A 20,504-nucleotide genomic window follows, 5' to 3' on the forward strand; every position below is an offset into this window, starting at 1 on the left:
TAAATAGTAAAAAAATTCAGAAAAATGTAAAATTTGGTCTCCAAGCACATTTCAATATAGAGATTACATCTAACGGTTTAGATCGACTTTTTGAATTTTAAAATTTGAAATTTGAACCGGTAGCACTTCGACCGAAGTGCTACCGAAAGCATATTAGTCACACTCATACTAATGTCATCTGAACTCGATCAGACTATAAACGGGTGAGTATCCCCTTCGGTACTCTACGGCGTAGAATAATTTCTAGCAGAATCAAAATCATGTAGGGTCCGCATCAGGGTACCGCACATGATCTGAACTCAACTATAAACACCCGTTTCATTCATCGAATTTTTTTTATCTATGAAAAATATTATAAAATAAGGAAAAAAAAAAAGAAAAAAAGATTTTTTAATTTTTTTGATGCATAGAAGGGCCAATAGATTTTTTTTAACACTTGAAAAGATTAAAGGATCTTTTATAGTATCTTTTATAGCATCGCACTCAAAGCGACTTATTAAAATAAGTAATACAAGATAAATATTATAAAGAAATATTAGAAAGAGCAATCAAATAAAAGACTTTGAATCACAAAAAAAATTGCCCATTCAAAATTTGAATTTGAAAACATTCCACCAATTTTTCTATATAAGATACTATTTCTCAAGAATCCGTATCACCTCAGATACTTGAGGTGCAAGCTATAAATCTAGACCGTTCTTTTCATGTGGTACGAATCTCAAAGCAAACTCTATAGCTCTAACCAGCTCTGAATTGAGTTTGACCCAACTGAGCTTAATCTGGACCATCAAATTTTTTAAAATTGTACCTCAGGGACAGGTACCTGGAGACAGATCCGTATCCTCCCAGGTACCTGACTCAACACAATTGAAACAGACGGCTTAGATTTACTCTCAGCCCGTCGGAATTCGAAATAATAGAAAATACATTATTATTTGTGCTTTGAAATACGTGCCAATTCATTTTCGGACTGTCCAATTCAATTCTACTCAGTCTGAGGGGATACGAATTTCTCAAACCCATTCATCAACTATGTGCTGATAATATTATGTTGTAGAGGTCCTATCATGTGATAATATTATAATGTAGAACTCCCATCATGGCGGCACCCATCAGGGGATCTTCAAATTATTTATAAATATTTATATGAAAAAGCAATATGAACCAAATATGTTCTTTTCCAGAAAAAAAGAAAAGAAAATAGTAGATTCTTCACCTACTACAATTTTTTTTTTAATCCAAACATAATTTTTTTATTTTAATAAAAATTGGAGATCAAAATAGTCAATTAATTATTTAGTATTCATAAAAAGTTTTTCTTTTCAGATTTCAAATATGCAAATTCCTAGACAAAAGACATTACTTTTTCCACTACTTTTACAATTAATTAGATCAAAAATTGATTCTTTAAACATAAAATACTTCATCTGATCCCATCATCAATATTTAATCAAGACGTCAGCCCCGACGAAAATTAGGACTCATGCGACTAATGCAGAGAGTTCGTTGCCACTTGCAAAGAATAGCATCTCCCTTGTTTCTGGATAAGCAAGCAAACTAACTGGTCAGCGTAATTAATAACCGTAGTACTAGTTTGACCATCATCACCAAAACTTGATCTATAAATATATCATTCCTTCTTATCATGTCTCATTAATTTCTTCATAACCAAGAACTAAAACAAAAAATAGCTAGCACTTGAGACATGGCATCCATGGAGACAGAGCCAACTACAACCATGACCGAGTCGAGCAAGACTGTGCAGGAAGCTGGCTACACCCGGTCTGTAGGCCCCCCTCCTAACTATTTTCGTGTAGATTTCCTCCTAAGGCTGCTGCTTCTAGCTTCAGCCGTCTCTGCTTTGGTGGTTCTAGTCACCGGCAAGCAGACAAAACGCATAGCAACCGGACTGCCAGCGCCACTTGCTTTCGTGGAACGTGATGCCAAGTTTAACTATTCTCCTGCCTTCATGTAAGATCATCTTATTTTCATGATTAAATTTGTTTTATATTAATTATATGAGATAAACAAAATTTATTTTTTTGCTAATTTGTGTGTACACCACTTGTGTAGATATTTATTGGTGGCCCTTGCGGTGACATGTATCTACAGCATCATAACTATGCTCAGCTCTTGCGTTTTGATGTCCAAACCAGCACCCGCTGCCAAGGCCTTGTTCTGTTTAATTCTGCTTGACACAGTAAGAGAGAGTGGCATATAAGTCAAAGAAATATATTTGTTTTATGGTAATTGGTAAAATCTTTTGTGATCGTCCCGGATTTGTGTCACGTCCCGTTGAAATGTCAAGTGTCAAGTGTGAATCATTACACCTACTACAAATTTAAAATTTATACGTGCTTCACACTTGACTTGCATAAATATAATTGAGAATGGTGAGGTTTGATGTCCGTCCAGAGATGTTTGATCTGCATCATTGTATTAAGATTTACATGCACTTAATCTGCGTGAATCTTAAAGTTAACCGTGTAAATTTTGATGTGGAATAAAGCGTTCTAATCGGACATCCAACCATCCCCGATTTCATATATAGAAATGCCTCAGGCAACTCAAATTTTGAATTTAGATTCAAACCCTTTGATATATGTTTTGACACAAATATATATAGAAGAGGCTTCTTGTATTCCATTTCAGTCGGATTGCTCCGGCTTCTGATCGGATGATCTGAATTCAAACTCAAAATTTGAGTTATGTCAAAGGATGCTGATTCATGTTTTCTTTTTTAATATTTTATTGAAAATCATGAAATGACAACTGTCCAATCTAATTGTAGGAGTCTCCATCTACTTGCGTGCATGGAGACTATGATTTGAATGATTCTTATCTTTTCATTAACTTCAATATCATTTCCATTGAGTTGTTAATAAAGAGTCAACAATTGTAAATGCCAGTCTAATCAATTTATTGCAAAAAAAGTCTCAGACACTGAAAGAAACTAGCAGATAAATAAAAAAACCTTCACAATTATTGATGTTAGATTTAAACAACAACCCTTATGATTAATCAAAACTTTTCTTTTCACATTTAATTTTGCCCTCTAATTCTGATATGTTGTAAATTTCTCTTGCAGTTGATGGTAGGGATCATGGCATCTGCAACCGGAACAGCCGGCGGCATTGCCTATGTCGGGTTGAAGGGGAACTCTCACACCAACTGGAACAAAATTTGCAACACCTACGACAAGTTCTGCCGGCACATTGGCAGCAGTACGGCCGTCTCCCTCTTGGCATCCATCATTCTGGTCGCGCTCGTTTTGCTTTCTGCATACTCGCTCTCTAAGAGGAGTTACCATTGATTTATGATATCATGTTAATTTGTATATCATCTTTGGACCCCCGTGTGCATTTGTCCGTGTATTTGTTATGTAGGTGTTGACATGATTGAGATAGCATGATGTTGTATTTATATACTTTTTTTTTTGTGAACATATGTTTAGCTGCATGCGTTAGTAATTATTGTTAACTTGTGGACATCCTAGCATTGAATTAATTCTAGATTTGTATTTGGAGTTTTTTCGTATTGGCTTGTTTCTAGAGTTGTTGTTAATCTAATTATATGCTTTCACAATGTCTTGATAGAAGGAATTTACCTCATAGCCGTTGAAAGGACTGAACTTCTAAAAATTAATGTGAACACCACTAAGTTATATATACACCACTAAGTTCATAAAAGCCAAAATAAAATCACAAATATCCTAATTGTTGCATAATTTATAATTACATACCAGTATATATTGTTATAGATACAAAAGATCTCTGCTTTGTTGATTCCACTAACCTCTCCAATTACATGGTCCCCACATGATTAGTTACAAAATTACAACGCCATCATATGGTGAACAAATAGACATATTGAACTTAATTAAAAGAGAGTATATATATACAAAGAGATATGAATAAGCCCCCCTAGAAGAGCATAAATGTAAGCAATAATAACGCTTGCACCTAATGCGTCCACAGATCAATTGCTCTACTTGCATTGTCATCTTCAAAATCATTCTCCATCAAAGACTATTGCAACAAGTTCATGACTTTGAAAATAATTATTTCAACGATAATTTAAAGTTTAGAATTGGATGTGATACGGATATACAATTATGAACATTTAAGAAGAAATTAAATTAAAAAAGTTCGTAAAATTTACTTATAATTTGCAAATAACTCATAAATTCATTTTATTTGTCTTTCTCTGACAACAAAGAAATTCTCAAATTGTTCTCAAATTCTGTTAATACATCTAATATTAAGATGTTATGTTTTGTGTTTTGTTATCGTTAACTGCACTCTAGTAGCAACTTGTAATTTACATCTTATATTTCATATATGAAAGAGGCACTTGATGCCTTTTGTCAAAAAAAAAAAAAATAATTAAGATGTTATGTTATATAAGAGTTTTTATTTGAAGCACTATTGTATGACATTGGGTTGATAGCATCTTGGTAGCTACTACCAAGTTTTCAAAAAAAAAAAAAATAGCAGAAAGTGAAAGTTCTGATATATTTGCAACATAAAACATCACCACAACTAGAAATTTTTTTTAGGAAAAGACTCGTAGCTAGGCTTGCCATTTCGACGAGAATTACATGAAGAGTTGTTGTTGTTACATAGGCAGCATGCATGGAGTCCGTGTTGTAAAAAAAAGATTTTTTATTTTTATTTTTTTGATGCATAGAACCAATAGATTTCTTTTTTTTTACCACTTGAAAAGATTAAAGGATCTTTTATGGAATCTTTTCATTACTTATGTAACATGTTAGCATCACACTCAAAGAGACTTATTAAAACAAGTAATACAAGATAGATATTGTAAAGAAATATTAAAAAAGGAAAACCGAAAATAAAATACTTTGATTCACAAAAATTTTTGCCCATTCATAATTTGAATCTGAAAACATTCCACCAATTCTTCTATATTAGATACTCTTTCTCAGGAATCCGTATCACCCCAGATGCCTGAGGTGCAAGCTATAAACCTAGACCGTTCTTTTCATGTGATACGAATCTCAAAGCAGATCCCCTACAGCTCTAACCGGCTCCAAATTGAGTTTGGCCTAACTGAGATTAATCTGGACTGTCCATTTTTTTAAATTGTACCTCAGGTACCTCGGAGACACGGACTCCTTTCTCAAACCCGTTCATCAACTATATGCGGATAATATCATAATATTACATTGTAGAAGTCCTATCATGTGATAATATTATACTGTAGAACTCCCATCATGGCGGCACCCATCAGGGGATCTTCAAATTATTTATAGATATCTATATGAAAAAGCAATATGAACCAAATATGTTATTTTCCAAAAAAAAAAAAAAAAAAAAAGTAGATTCTTGTCCTACTTCAATTTTTTTTTATCCAAACATAATTTTTTTTATTTTAATAAAAATTGGAGATCAAAATACTCAATTAATTATTTAGTATATTCATAAAAAGTTTTTCGTTTCAGATTTCAAATATGCAAATTCCTAAACAAAAGACATTACTTTTACCACTACTTTTACAATTAGATCAAAAATTGATTCTTTGAACAAAAAATACTTCATCATCAATATTTAATCAACACGGCAGCCCCGACGAAAATTAGGACTCATGCGACTAACGCACTAGAGTTCGTTGCCAATTGCAAAAAATAGCAAGTCGTTCCTTGTTTTCTGGATAAGCAAGCAAATTAACTGGTCAGCGTAATTAATCACTGTAGCACTAGTTTGACCATCATCACCAAAACTTCATCTATAAATATATATATCATGTCTCATTATTTCTTCATAACCAACAACTAAAACAAAAAATAGCTAGCACTTGAGACATGGCATCCATGGAGACAGAGCCAACTACAACCGCGACCGAGTCGAGCCAGACTGTGCAGGAAGCTGGTTACACCCGGTCTGCAGGCCCGCCTCCTAACTATTTTCGTGTAGATTTCCTCCTAAGGCTACTGCTTCTAGCTTCAGCCGTCTCTGCTTTGGTGGTTTTAGTCACCGGCAAGCAGACAAAACGCATAGCAACCGGACAGCAAGCGCCATTTGCCTTCGTGGAACGCGATGCCAAGTTTAACTACTCTCCTGCCTTCATGTAAGATCATCTTATTTTCATGATTAAATTGGTTTTATATTAATTACATGAGATAAACAAATTTTATTTTTTTGTTAATTTGTGTGTACACCACTTGTGTAGATATTTGTTGGTGGCCCTTGCGGTGACATGTCTCTACAGCATCATAACTATGCTTAGCTCTTGCGTTTTCATGTTCAAACCAGCACCCGCCGCCAAGGCTTTGTTCTGTTTAATTCTGCTTGACACGGTAAGAGAGAGGGGCATATAAGTCAAAGAAATATATTTGTTTTATGGTAATTGGTAAAATCTTTTGTGATTGTCCTGGATTTGCGTCATGTCCCGTTGAAATGTCAACTCTGCAAGTGTCAAGTGTGAATCATTACACATACTGCAAATTTAAAATTTATACGTGTTTTACTCTTGACGATGTCCGTCCAGAGATGTTTGATCTGCATCAATTAAGATTTACGTGCACTTAATCTGCGTGAATCTTAAAGTTAACCGTGTAAATTTTGATGTGGAATAAAGCGTTCTAATCGGACATCCAACCATCCCCGATTTCATATATAGAAATGCCTCAGGCAACTCAAATTTTGAATTTAGATTCAAACCATTTGATATATGTTTTGACACAAATATATATAGAAGAGGCTTCTTGTATTCCATTTCAGTCGGATTGCTCCGGCTTCTGATCGGATGATCTGATCAATTCAAACTCAAAATTTGAGTTATGTCAAAGGATGCTGATTCATGTTTTGTTTTTTAATATTTTATTGCAAATCATGAAATGACAACTGTCCAATCTAATTGTAGGAGTCTCCATCTACTTGCGTGCATGGAGACTATGATTTGAATGATTCTTATCTTTTCATTAACTTCAATATCATTTCCATTGAGTTGTTAATAAAGAGTCAACAAATGTAAATGCCAGTCTAATCAATTTATTGCAAAAGTCTCAGACACTGAAAGAAACTAGCAGATAAACCAAAATACCTTCACAATTATTAATGCTAGATTTTAAACAACAACCCTGATGATTAATCAAAACTTTTCTTTTCACATTTAATTTTACCCCCTAATTCTGATATGCTGTAAATTTATCTTGCAGTTGATGGTAGGGATCATGGCATCTGCAACCGGAACAGCCGGCGGCATTGCCTATCTTGGGTTGAAGGGGAACTCTCACACCAACTGGAACAAAATTTGCAACACCTACGACAAGTTCTGTCTGCACATTGGAAGCAGTACAGCCGTCTCCCTCTTCGCATCCATCATTCTGGTCGTGCTCGTTTTGCTTTCTGCATACTCGCTCTCTAAGAGGAGTTACCATTGATTTATGATATCATGTTAATTTGTATATCATCTTTGGACCCCCTCCCCCCCCCCCGGTGTGCATTTGTCTGTGTATTTGTTATGTAGGTGTTGACATGATTGAGATAGCATGATGTTGCATTTATATACATTTTTTGTTGTTGTTAACTTGTGGACATCCTAGCATTGTATTAATTCTAGATTTGTATTTGGAGTTTTTTTTTCATATTGGCTTGTTTCTAGAGTTGTTGTTAATCTAATTATATGCTTTCACAATGTCTTGATAGAAGCAATTTGCCTCATAGCCGTTGAAAAGACTGAACTTCTAAAAATTAATATAAACACCACTAAGTTATAGATACTGTATCTAAGATACACCATTAAGTTCATAAAACCAAAATAAAATCCCAAATATCATAATTGTTTTTTTTTTTAAGGTTGGAGGCGAAGTGCCGCCAACATTTGTATTGATATTAATAAAAAGATATTTCCATATAATCTAGACAATCGAATCAACCCAAATTATGAGCCGATGTATTTAAGTAATCCTAATTGTTGCGTTATTTATAATTACATACCAGTATATATTGTTATAGATACAAAAGATATCTGCTTTGTTTATTCCACCAACCTCTCCAATTACATGGTCCCCACATGATTAGTTACAAAATTACAACGCCATCATATGGTGAGCAAATAGACTTATTGAACTTAATTAAAAGAGAGTATATATATACAAAGAGATATGAATAAGCCCCCCTAGAAGAGCATAAATGTAAGCAATAATAATGCTTGCACCTAATGCGTCCACAGATCAATTGGTCTACTTGCATTGTAATTTTCAAAAACATTCTCCATCAAAAACTATTGCAACAAGTTCATGACTTTGAAAATAATTAATTCAACGATATTTTAAAGTTTAGAATTGGATGTGGTACGGATATACAATTATGAATATTTAAGAAGAAATTAAATTTAAACAGTTCGTAAAAATTACTTATAATTTGCAAATAACTCATAAATTCATTTAATTTGTCTATCTGTATCTGACAACAAAGAAATTCGCAAATTGTTCTCAGATTCTGTTAATACATCTAATATTAAGATGTTATGTTTTGCGTTTTGTTATCGTTAACTGCACTAGTAGCAACTTGTAATTTACATCTTATATTTCATATATGAAACAGGCACCGGATGCCTTCAAAAAAATAAAAATAAATTAAGATGTTATGTTATATAACCATACATCCTCGAGTTTTTATTTAAAGCACTATTGTATGACATTGGGTTGATAGCAGAAAGTTCTGATATATTTGCAACATAAAACATCACCACAACTAGAATTTTTTATTTTTTTAGTAAAAGACCCGTAGGCTTGCCATTTCGACGAGAATTACATGAAGAGTTGCTGTTGTTACATAGGCAGCATGCATGGAGTCCGTGTTGTTAAAAAAAATATATTATTTTTTATTTTTTTGATTCATAGAACCAATAGATTTTTTTTTACCACTTGAAAAGATTAAAGGGTCTTTTATGGAATCTTTTCATTACTTATGTAACATGTTAGCATCGCACTCAAAGCGACTTATTAAAACAAAGAATACATGATAAATATTGTAAAGAAATATTAAAAAAGGGCAACCGAAAATAAAAGACTTTGATTCACAAAAAATTTTGCCCATTCAAAATTTGAATCTGAAAACATTCCACCAATTCTTCTATATAAGATATTCGTTCTCAAGAATCCGTATCACCCCATATGTCTGAGGTACAAGCTATAAATCTGGACCGTTCTTTTTCATGTGATAAGAATCTCAAAGTAGACACAGCTCTAACCGGCTTCGAATTGAGTCCTAACTGAGATTAATCTGGACCGTCCATTTTTTAAAATTGTACCTCAGGTACCTAGGGGACACGGACTCCTTTCTCAAACCCGTTCATCAACTATATGCTGATAATAATACTAGTCAAGTGCCCACGCGTTGCAGTGGGAACTAATATTATCAAATCACAGTAATTATAATATCAACTAATTATAATCTCATAAATCGATAATTGTACCCCATTACAAATAAATCAGGAGAGATCTTACAAACGTTCACAAGATCTTTTTTTTTTTTTTTTTGCATTTAAATGACCGCAGGCTTACATCCATTTTGAATACACATATTTCATTGTAAATATAAAAGATCCCCTAAAATTCATTTAAAAGCTATCATAATCCTTAAACAGCGGGTATGTAAACCCCTCATGATCCCAAAGATTTGTTGTCAGTGTAGAAGCAACACATTGATATCTTCATTTTCAACACCTTCGAGATAGCCTCCCTAATGTTGTTGTGTCAGCTTGCTATGGACAACATTCCATTGCCTTTGCTAATTCGCCAATTTCTTTCTTTTCTCATTCCACTCCATATATTGGTTCACATTTGTATCACAAATCACTTGAATAAACAAAACAAGAAAAAAATATCCCTTAGGAATGCAAAAAAAAAAAAAAACACCCATGGAGATGAGCACCCTTTCCTTCATGCCTATTTCGACCCCTGCTGTAGTGGTATTTCTACTTTTGTTAGCACCTGTAAAATTTAATGTGGTCAATAAAAGTATAGTATCGATGTATAATCAAGATACATGGAGTAGTAACAGCAGGTAATCCAAGGGCATCTAAGACACTCCTTTTAACCTATAAAATGGTAGTATCGAAGTATAATCAAGATACATGGAGTAGTAACAGCAGGTAATCCAAGGGCACTTGACCCTCTTTTTTGTGAATGAAATTTCTGATGAAGCTCACAGAGACTATACCATTTTGTTTAGTTTAGTGAATTATTATGATATCAAGGTCAACATAGTAAAATTAGAGAAGAGAGTTTTGCAGGATTTGCATATACTGTTTTGTATTGTCATAGGATGATGTCCCCGACCTATAATTTTTTAACTCTAAGTTCTGTTTGTTATTCATTTATTTTATGAAGAAAGAGGGTCAGGTCAGACCAGTTATTTTCTCTCATATAATTTTTTTGTACGTGTTTTCCTCTCTTTTTTGTCTACGTGAAAATTTCTGTCAAAATATATACTGCCACGTGTACATATTTGTAGAAAGAAAAAGTTACTTTCACTTGTTTGGAAAATTGTTTACCCTCTGATAGGAATCTATTAAACCAGTCAAAACAGGATCAGATCTATACCAATTCAGCTCAGGCTTGCACCAGCCACTCAGCTGTTGTTTACCAGAAAATCAGCTCTCCATTTTGGTAATATCACAGACAGCTTGTGTACAGCAGCATAGCAGTCTCATACCAGTACTGGTACAGGGGTAAACCAGCATTAATTTCAGTGAGAAACAGTGACTAAAGGAAAGTAGAACAAGCACAAAATTATCTCAAATCGGTCTCTTTAATTGACGAACAATCAAGTTTTTATGCTTACAAACCTGGCACCGCACACACTACATAATCAATCAATGGCTTTACAAAAAGAGATATCAAACCAGAAGAGGAGAACAAGAATCGAAGAAGGCTGCAACAAACCAACTATCGTAGTTAGATTCAACAGCCAGAAAGTATGCGGTGAAGTCTCGCAAACAAAGTACAGACCTTAGACAAGCTTGTACCGGTCTCAGTCTTTAATCTCTATATTCTCTTCTATTCTTTTCTTTCTTTGCTCTCTCACAAACAGTGGTTAGAACTAAGAGGAGGTGCAACTCTCAAGCTTGTTGAAAATGGTTGCACCGATCGTAAACGGACGTCCATTAACCTTAAAAAATAACAGTTACATGACAGCACATGGGGAAACACAACAAGCAGCTCAATTTACCCTCTATTAAAAAAAAGAGGGAGGCATTTCATTTGTTAATAGAGGGTAAATTGGGTAATTTATAAATTTAAAATGAGTTTTAATAGAAAAGTCTATGAATTGGGTAAATTTGTGAGTTTTTGAGGGGTATACATGAAATTTCCCAAAAAAATTAGATTATTATGGCATTATTGTTGTACTGGCATTTATTTCATATGGGGAAGTAAGATGTAGGTAATTATTACCTGTAAGATAGCATGAGAATGTGAGGCCTTGTTGACTCAGGTTGGTTCGGTGGTATGGTTTTGGTTGCCCTGCTGAAGCAACCTAATCACCTGTTTCAGATGCGGTATTTAGTTAGACAAACTACACTATGCACCATCTTTATAAGATTTTCTAAGATATTTTGAAATTTGAATAGAGCAACAAGCTAGGATAATAAATAACCTCATGAGTTAAGAACGCCCTATATTGAGTGAGACCAGCTGCAACAATTCCCTGAAATAATAAAAAACAAGTTTGCATAAACACCCTGAAGAAATAACAGATATACATGTCTACTTGTTGAATCTCCTTCTAATTATGCAAGTAACCGCAAAAGATCAAGCCATTTGCAGACATGACATTATAATTCTAAGTTTGTCTATTTTCTATGCTTCTTTTAACAGTAAATAAGTAGTCACAGATTCCAGAATATACAACAAGGAATATACCAGTTAAACAAAATATAGCTAACAAAATGTACCTGGAAAGCAGGTTAGGTTTTGTAGCATAATGTACCAGTCAAGAAAGCATAATCAAATAGTGCCAAGTTCCAATTTACCTGTTTATCACCACGAAGTACCAGAGGCCGGCCAGGTGACAATAAATCCCTGACAGTCTCATTACACACCTCCAAATAAGAGAGACTGACGGAGTGGGCTTCGTCGAGACTGCGTTCGCGTATCTTCGCAAAGAGGTCCTTGATAGCAAGAACCATCACCCCAGGGTTATCCGTTATACCCAGCATTGTGTATGTCTTCCCAGCTCCTGTAGACCCATAGCAGAATACTGTACCATTTTGACCCTGCAGCACCCGCTCCACCAGTGCTACTGTCCTGCATTATAATGAATTAAGAATAATAAGAAAAAGAAAAAGAAAAAGTTTCTGGTGCAAGACCCTAGAAATTCCTAAAAAAAACATCATACAATATTTCAGCTGCAAAATTCTCCGGCACTCCACAATATAACCCTTAATTTTACTTAAATTTCTCAACAAAAATAGCATTTTTACGTTAATTTCACTTTATATTCACTAATTATAGATAACAACTTAACTATAAAGAGCACCCAATTTTAATCCTTATTCCCATAACTTCGTACTGTAAATCCCATGAGCTCCAATAGGTCTAACACAACTTCACCTCAATTTCACTTGAATATAACTTGTATTCTTATAATAGATTGCCACAAAAGCTGACTCTAAAACAACGGAAAGGAAAAGAAGCAAGATACCAAGAACAAAAATCTTATGCAAACGAAGGCCAGCTGATTTGGGGGTTACCGTTGAGAGTTCCAGTTCAATTGATGAAGAAGAGTTACCGGTCAGCAGGGTCAAGAAGTTGGGGCAGCAAGGAATTAAAACTGACAACTGGGTCCCACTCGCACAGAACCAGAGAGAAACTGGAGAGAAGACGGGAGATGAAAAGTAGTGAACCGTTCAAGCGACATTTTTCAGGTTTTGTTAGAGGTGGTTACGCCAGCTCAAGCGCCTATCGCTGACATGGCAACACCAGAATAATTTCATACTTTCTGTAATCAATTTTATTACTTTTCTTTACTTTTTACTACGCCTATATAAGGCAATTGCTCCTATGGAGTTGTATGCAGAATTTTGATAATGAATTAGTCGAATTGCTTCGAGCATTCGTACGTTGGTTGCAGCTGGCACCTTCGTTTTTATCTCAAATTACTCTTTCTCTTATCTCAAGTTTGATTCTTTCTGTGATTTTATACATAAACGAGATCTAAGCTCGTTGCATCTTACGTGGTAGCATAAACCTCCTCTTGACCAGTTGAGTCGGGAAATGTTGCATCAAAACAGAAATGCCGACCTCGCACTCTCTTCAACCTTAAATAGTCATTTTCTGAAGCAAATTCAGTTAAATAAACCTCCTTTCTGTTAACAATTCTTACACAGCTCCTTGACCCAGCCTCCTCCTCTTTCTTAGAAAGCATGAGATTGATTTCTTAAGCAGAGAGAAAGTCGGTGAGGCGATCGCAGAAAACAAGCAGCAGATCGAGGTCTCTCTCTTTCCGTTTTAAGGAAACTGAAAGTCGGTAAGAATGTAAAGCCGGCGGAGGAGGAGGAGGAGGAGGGAGGTCGACGCACAGCACATGGCGCCGCCTCCATCTCTACGCCTTGTTTTTGTTTTCGCGGGGAAGGAGAGTGAAAAAGGGAGCACAGGGAAGGAAAAAAGAGAGAAAAGTGACGCGTATCGGAGAAGGAGAAAGAAGTGGGAACGCACAGTAACAGAGGAAAAAATGAAAATATGTGGCGAGTCTCAATGGTTAAAGTATGTTTTATATTGAAACGGGTAATCTTATAGTTAATTTTATGCTTCTACACATAAGACTGTATAGAAACAAAAGGTATAAAATCAAACAGTGATCAATCGATGAGATTAATTCAATGTGAGCTGTGATTTTCTCTGAGAAGAAAGCCTCCTCATACCTCTAAAAATTCAGTGTGTTATTATATGAGTACTGATACTGATATTATAGAAGTCCTATCCTGCAATGTTATTAGAACTGAATCGGAGGTCGACCTGATAAAGTTTCGGGTGGTGGTTCTAGACATTTGCTAACGGGTAACCCGTGACCCGTTACGGGTAACGGGTAGGACGGGTAAAGGGGTAGGTCGGGTACGGGTAAAACCCGTAACGGGTAGACGGGTAAAACCCGTAACGGGTAGACGGGTAATTGGGCCAAAACCTATATCCGGTCCGTTTATTACCCGTACCCGTCGCGGGTTGACGGGTACGGGTCCGGTCCGCCCGTTTTTTTTTTTTTTTTTTTTTTTTTTTTCTGTTTTTTCTGTTTTTTTCTGTTTTTTTCAAAAAAATTCAAATTTTTTTGAAGTGAAACGGGTCGGGTACGGGTAACGGGTACGGGTATGCGAGTAGATGGGTACGAGTAACGGGTAACGGGTACGGGTATGCGGGTAGATGGGTACGGGTAGGCGGGTACGGGTTGGCGGGTAGACGGGTACAACGGGTTATTTTTTAAATCATGTTATCCGGTCCGTTTATTACCCGTACCCGTCTACCCGGGCAACGGGTACGGGTACCACGGGTAACGGGTACGGGCCGGGCAAAACGGGTTCTACCCGTTCCGGGTTTAGCAAATGCCTAGGTGGTTCACTGATTAGACTAGTGGATCAACTGGTTCAACTATTGATTTTTTATATGTATATATTTCTGAGATATAAGTATAAATTCACACATACATATTAAATAATATAATATAAAAATAAATTTGTGAATTAATCAAAAGTTTCTTCCACAAATATAATAAAACTACTCATTTTATCGACAAATGACAATGATTTTTTTTTACGGAGAGAAACATATAGCATTCCAATATTTTAAAATTTTGTACAATAAGTTTACTAAAATATTAAGATATATAAATTTAGGGCTTTCAATAATTTTTGTACAATAAGTTTACTAAAATATTAAAGATATATAAATTTAGGGCTTTCAATATCAAATATTGCAAAAATATAAGTATTGTTCAAGTTCTTGAATAAACAAATTGGACTTTCAGTTACAAATTTTATAAAAATGTTAATAATAAGATAATAGCAAATATTGTTTCAAGGTGTGTATGTACACATTATCATGTCTATTTGAATAATTGTGGGGTATATAATTCTTGATTGACTTTGTTATAATATGCGTTTGGATGCTCAAAGAATAGAGCTATTCTCAGAATAGCGGAGCTATTCTTAGAAGAGGGTCATCCAAACGTGAAACGAAGATTAAGAATAGCTCCGGATTAGCTCTATTCCGCTATTCCGTGAAAACGTTGGGTTAGCGATTTAGCACCCGCAAGAATAGCGATTTAGCACCCGCTGGCCTTTGCTATTCCTAACATACAATCCAAATAACATTTCTACAAATCCGGAATAGCCAAAGTTAGTGCTATTCTTGAATCTCTTGGGTTAGCACTATTCTCAATCACTAATCCAAAAATCGCTATTCTTGAGCTATTCCTTGCACTATTAGATGACAGAAAAGTATGCATTTCTTTTTCCTGACATGTGACTAAAAGTCATGCATCTAAGACTCTAGTCTAGTTTATTACGCCAGAGAACATGTGACCTAGCGTTTTTCCTCTTTAGTTTTTACTATTTAGGGCGTGTTCGATTGTATTGGTTTTTATGGGAAAAAACAAAAAATAGCTATTTGTTCCCAAGGCTGTTGGGCAGCTTCGTATTTTTTCACTTAAAATTTCTCATTTTACCTTCCAGCAATACTATTTTCATAGGAAAAAAACAAATTCAGTTGGAGCTCCATTTTTTCTTCCCAATCTCTCTCTTTCCTCTCTTTACTCCACTCACTGCTCTCCACGTCAAAATCAACATTATTTTAGAGACAATCTCTCTCTCATCTCTGTCATAGTTTACAATATAATAATCAATTAATGCAATGAGAAGCTATGTATATAAAAAGTTCCACTTTTTTTTATATAATCTTTGTGGGACTAAACTTAGAGGAGGGTTCAAATGCACATAAATTTTTGTGCACCCTATCTTTTATCTCCGTTTTCAAAATCAAAACAGTCAATCCGAACCGTTAGAAGTGATCTATATATTAAGATGTGCTTGGAGATCAAATTTTACATTTTTTGAAATTTTTTTACTATTTATTAAGCCACTTTGAAAATCACTAATCCAATGGTCCAGAAAATATAAAATCAGCCATTTTCAATGTGGCTTAATAAATAGTAAAAAAATTTCAAAAAATGTAAAATTTGGTCTCCAAGCACATCTTAATATATAGATCGCATCTAATGATTCGGATTGACTATTCGGACTTTGAAAATGAAGAAAAATGATTTGAAATATATGATGCATTTGAGTGCACAAAAATTTGGATGCATTTGAACCGTCCTCCTAAACTTATTAGTCCAGATTCGAACAACATTACATTCTAAATTACATATTTACATTTAAAGACTATAATGATATTACCTTTTTTTTCTTTTATAAAGTATGCAATATAAAGTAGAAAATATCCAGTACACATAAAAAAAAGAGTTAAATTCTAATATTTAATACCAAGATTTCAAATATTATGAGATGGTTCATGCTCCCATATTAAATTGGTCCTTAATTATATTTTTTAAGATCATACAAGTATTGATGCTTTACAATTATCGTCCAAGTTTTAGAAGATATTTATATGTTAAAGATCTAAACTTTTTTATATTCAATTGTACGAGATTATACGAGATTGGATTATACAGGATTGTATGATATAAATATATTTATTTAATTACATTATTTATAATTTTATTAATAAAGAAAATTGTATTATTTATATAATCTATTTACTTATTTGCATTATTTTAATCTAATTAATAAGTAAAGTTATGTTATAAAATAATAATTAATAAGTAATGTTATGTTATGCTATTATTTAATCTATTTATTGAATTGCATTATTGATAATTTTATTAATAAAGAAAATTGTATAATATCAAATATTTTAGAATAAAATAGAATTTCTCATAATTAATCCCATGGTATAACCGAACACTCATTTAAGCACATTCTCATAAATAATCCTGTACTTACCCGCTATTATGGGTTCCCGCTTTTTCAAAAGTGGGTTCCCATCCCCGTTAGATCCCATATCGTATAATCCTGTGACATCCGACCATGGGTTCTTTGGGCCACTGGGTCTGGTTTTAGATAAAACCGGCCGGTTTAATTGAAAATATCTTGTTTGATTGCACATCCGATCTTAGCAACAAACCAAACCGGAAACAAGTCCGGTTTCGGTTTATTCCGGCCGGACCGTCCGGTCCGATCTGGTTTTAATAACAATGCTATAATGTGATAATATTATACTGTAGAATTCATCACGGCGGCACCCATCGAGTCCGCATCGTCTGCATTAGAGTATCTTTTGAGTTAATAGATATCGGCCGTCTGATTGTAAACGGAACCCATCCGGCTCCCGTCTAAAACATAGGGGGTCTTCAATATTAGTGCGTATTTAATTCGCACGAATATTAAAGCTTATCGGACGGTTCTGATGTATTAACTCAAAAGATTCCTTTTTGAGTTAACGCAGAGGATACGAATTCGCACCCATCAGGGGATAAGCAATATGAACCAAATATGTTATTTTCCAAAAAAATTAGTAGATTCTTCTCCTACTTCAATTTTTTTAATCCAAACATGATTTTTTTATTTTAATAAAAATTGGAGATCAAAATACTCAATTAATTATTTAGTATTCATAAAAAAAGAATTCTTTTCAGATTTCAAATATGCAAATTCCTAAACAAAAGACATTACTTTTACCACTATTACAATTAGATCAAAAATTGATTAATTCTTTAAACATAAAATACTTCATCATCAATATTTAATCAAGACGTCAGCTAGCCCCGACGAAAATTAGGACTCATGCTACTAATGCACTAGAGTTCGTTGCCACTTGCAAAAAATAGCATGTTCCTTGTTTCTGGATAAGCAAGCAAACTAACTGGTCAGCGTAATTAATCACCGACGTACTACTTTGACCATCATCACCAAAAATTCCATCTATAAATATATCATGCCTTCTTATCATGTCTCATTAATTTCTTCAGAACCAACAACTAAACAAAAAAATAGCTAGCACTTGAGACATGGCATCCATGGAGACAGAGCCAACTACAACCACGACCGAGTCGAGCAAGACGGTGCAGGAAGCTGGCTACACCCGGTCTGCGGGCCCGCCTCCTAACTATTTTCGTGTAGATTTCCTCCTAAGGCTGCTGCTTCTAGCTTCAGCCGTCTCTGCTTTGGTGGTTCTAGTCACCGGAAAGCAGACAAAACGCATAGCAACCGGACTGCCAGCGCCATTTGCTTTCGTGGAACGTGATGCCAAGTTTAACTATTCTCCTGCCTTCATGTAAGATCATCTTATTTTCATGATTAATTGGTTTTATATTAATTACATGAGATAAACAAAATATATTTTTTGCTAATTGGTGTGTACACCACTTGTGTAGATATTTGTTGGTGGCCCTCGCGGTGACATGTCTCTACAGCATCATAACTATGCTCAGCTCTTGCGTTTTCATGTCCAAACCAGCACCCGCCACCAAGACTTTGTTCTGTTTACTTCTGCTTGACATGGTAAGAGAGAGGGGCATATAAGTCAAAGAAATATATTTGTTTTATTGGTAAAGTCTTTTGTGATCGTCCCGGATTTGCGTTACGTAGCGTTGAAATGTCAACTCTGCAAGTGTCAAGTGTGAATCATTACACCTACTGCAAATTTAAAATTTTACGTGTTTCATACTTGACATAAATTTTTGCCCTCTAATTCTTATATGTTGTAAATTTCTCTTGCAGTTGATGGTAGGGATCATGGCATCTGCAACCGGAACAGCCGGCGGCATTGCCTATCTTGGGTTGAAGGGGAACTCTCACACCAACTGGAACAAAATTTGCAACAAGTACGACAAGTTCTGCCGGCACATTGGCAGCAGTACGGCCGTCTCCCTCTTCGCATCCATCATTCTGGTCGCGCTCGTTTTGCTTTCTGCATACTCGCTCTCTAAGAGGAGTTACCATTGATTTATGATATCATGTTAATTTGTATATCATCTTTGGACCCCCCCCCCCCCCCCCCCCGGTGTGCATTTGTCCGTGTATTTGTTATGTAGGTGTTGACATGATTGAGATAGCATGATGTTGTATTTATATACCTTTTTTTTTTGTGAACATATGTTTAGCTGCATGCGTTAGTAATTATTGTTAACTTGTGGACATCCTAGCATTGAATTAATTCTAGATTTGTATTTGGAGTTTTTTCGTATTGGCTTGTTTCTAGAGTTGTTGTTAATCTAATTATATGCTTTCACAATGTCTTGATAGAAGCAATTTACCTCATGGCCGTTGAAAGGACTGAAATTCTAAAAATTAATATAAACACCACTAAGTTATAGATACGCCACTAAGTTCATAAAAACCAAAATAAAATCCTAAATATCCTAATTGTTGCATAATTTATAATTACATACCAGTATATATATATTGTTATAGATACAAAAGATCTCTGCTTTGCTTATTCCACTAACCTCTTCAATTACATGGTCCCCACATGTTTAGTTACAAAATTACAACGCCATCATATGGTGAACAAATAGACCTATTGAAATTAATTAAAAGAGAGTATATACAAAGAGATGAGAATAAGCCCCCTAGAAGAGCATAAATGTAAGCAATAATAACGCTTGCACCTAATGCGTCCACAGATCAATTGCTCTACTTGCATTGTCATCTTCAAAATCATTCTCCATCAAAGACTATTGCAACAAGTTCATGACTTTGAAAATAATTAATTCAACGATATTTTAAAGTTTAGAATTGGATGTGATACGGATATACAATTATGAGCATTTAAGAATAAATTAAATTAAAAAAGTTCGTAAAATTTACTTATAATTTGCAAATAACTCATAAATTCATTTAATTTGTCTATCTCTGACAACAAACAAATTCGCAAATTGTTCGCAAATTCTGTTAATACATCTAATCTTAAGATGTTATGTTATATAACCATATATCCTCAAGTTTTTATTTAAAACAAACATAAAACATCACCGCAACTAGAAATTTTTTTTTTAGTAAAAGACCTGTAGGCTTGCCATTTCAACGAGAATTACATGAAGAGTTGTTGTTGTCATGTATGGAGTCCGTGTCCCCCAGAGGTACAATTGAAAATAATGGACAGTCCAGATTAATTTCAGCTAGCTCAAACTCAATTCAGACCCTATTGAGACTGTAGGAGGTCTGCTTTGAGATTCATGTCACCTTGAAAGAACGGTTCAGATTCATGACTTGCACCTCAGGTATCTGGGGTGATACTGATTCGCATGCATGAGCATCTCCCAAGCTCATCAGGAGTTCGTGTCGCTCAGCTCTCTGAGGTGCAATTTAAAAAAAAAAAAAACAGACGACTTAGATTAATTCAAGCTGAATCAAACTTAATTCGGTGCCTATTAAAACTATATAGAGTCTGCTTTGAGATTCGTGCCGAGTTGAAAAAACAGTTT

At 34.7% G+C, this 20,504-nt stretch overlaps 3 protein-coding genes across 10 annotated transcripts; 2 read left to right on the forward strand and 1 right to left on the reverse strand.

Annotated features, from left to right (window-relative positions):
* Nucleotides 1–1,596: 1,596 nt before the first annotated feature.
* LOC144544001 (CASP-like protein 1D1) lies at nt 1,597–19,253 on the forward strand. Of its 2 annotated transcripts, XR_013508133.1 has the most exons (4): nt 1,597–1,971; nt 2,074–2,200; nt 3,089–3,386; nt 19,113–19,253. XR_013508133.1 is itself a non-coding variant. In XM_078292435.1 (3 exons), the coding sequence occupies exons 1-3, from the start codon at nt 1,706–1,708 to the stop codon at nt 3,311–3,313; spliced, it is 618 nt and encodes a 205-aa protein (XP_078148561.1). In that variant the 5' UTR covers nt 1,601–1,705; the 3' UTR covers nt 3,314–3,537. The 2 variants fall into 2 exon arrangements, 1 of the variants encoding a protein (XP_078148561.1); XM_078292435.1 differs by lacking the exon at nt 19,113–19,253 and having other exon boundaries at nt 1,601–1,971; nt 3,089–3,537.
* LOC144543968 (CASP-like protein 1D1) lies at nt 5,771–19,253 on the forward strand. Of its 4 annotated transcripts, XM_078292423.1 has the most exons (4): nt 5,771–6,090; nt 6,193–6,319; nt 7,181–7,431; nt 7,482–7,542. In XM_078292423.1, the coding sequence occupies exons 1-3, from the start codon at nt 5,825–5,827 to the stop codon at nt 7,403–7,405; spliced, it is 618 nt and encodes a 205-aa protein (XP_078148549.1). In that variant the 5' UTR covers nt 5,771–5,824; the 3' UTR covers nt 7,406–7,431; nt 7,482–7,542. The 4 variants fall into 4 exon arrangements, with proteins under 4 accessions (XP_078148549.1, XP_078148541.1, XP_078148559.1 ...); XM_078292415.1 differs by having other exon boundaries at nt 7,181–7,542; XM_078292433.1 differs by lacking the exons at nt 6,193–6,319; nt 7,181–7,431; nt 7,482–7,542 and adding exons at nt 18,453–18,579; nt 18,799–19,253 and having other exon boundaries at nt 5,783–6,090.
* On the reverse strand, nt 9,389–13,599 carry LOC144543948 (kinesin-like protein KIN-8A). 4 transcript variants are annotated; one of them, XR_013508110.1, is made up of 6 exons: nt 13,207–13,599; nt 12,004–12,277; nt 11,628–11,678; nt 11,426–11,515; nt 10,982–11,141; nt 9,389–10,904 (listed from the first exon to the last, which is right to left on the reverse strand). XR_013508110.1 is itself a non-coding variant. In XM_078292409.1 (5 exons), exons 1-4 carry the CDS (start codon nt 13,253–13,255, stop codon nt 11,462–11,464), a joined length of 423 nt encoding a protein of 140 aa, XP_078148535.1. In that variant the 5' UTR covers nt 13,256–13,347; the 3' UTR covers nt 9,389–11,141; nt 11,426–11,461. The 4 variants fall into 4 exon arrangements, 3 of the variants coding, with proteins under 3 accessions (XP_078148535.1, XP_078148522.1, XP_078148531.1); XM_078292409.1 differs by having other exon boundaries at nt 9,389–11,141; nt 12,004–12,272; nt 13,207–13,347; XM_078292396.1 differs by having other exon boundaries at nt 9,391–11,141.
* Nucleotides 19,254–20,504: the final 1,251 nt, after the last annotated feature.

Source organism: Carex rostrata, chromosome 2, assembly GCF_964058835.1.
Source record: "Carex rostrata chromosome 2, lpCarRost1.2, whole genome shotgun sequence".
In the NCBI taxonomy this organism is placed as follows: Eukaryota; Viridiplantae; Streptophyta; class Magnoliopsida; order Poales; family Cyperaceae; genus Carex; species Carex rostrata.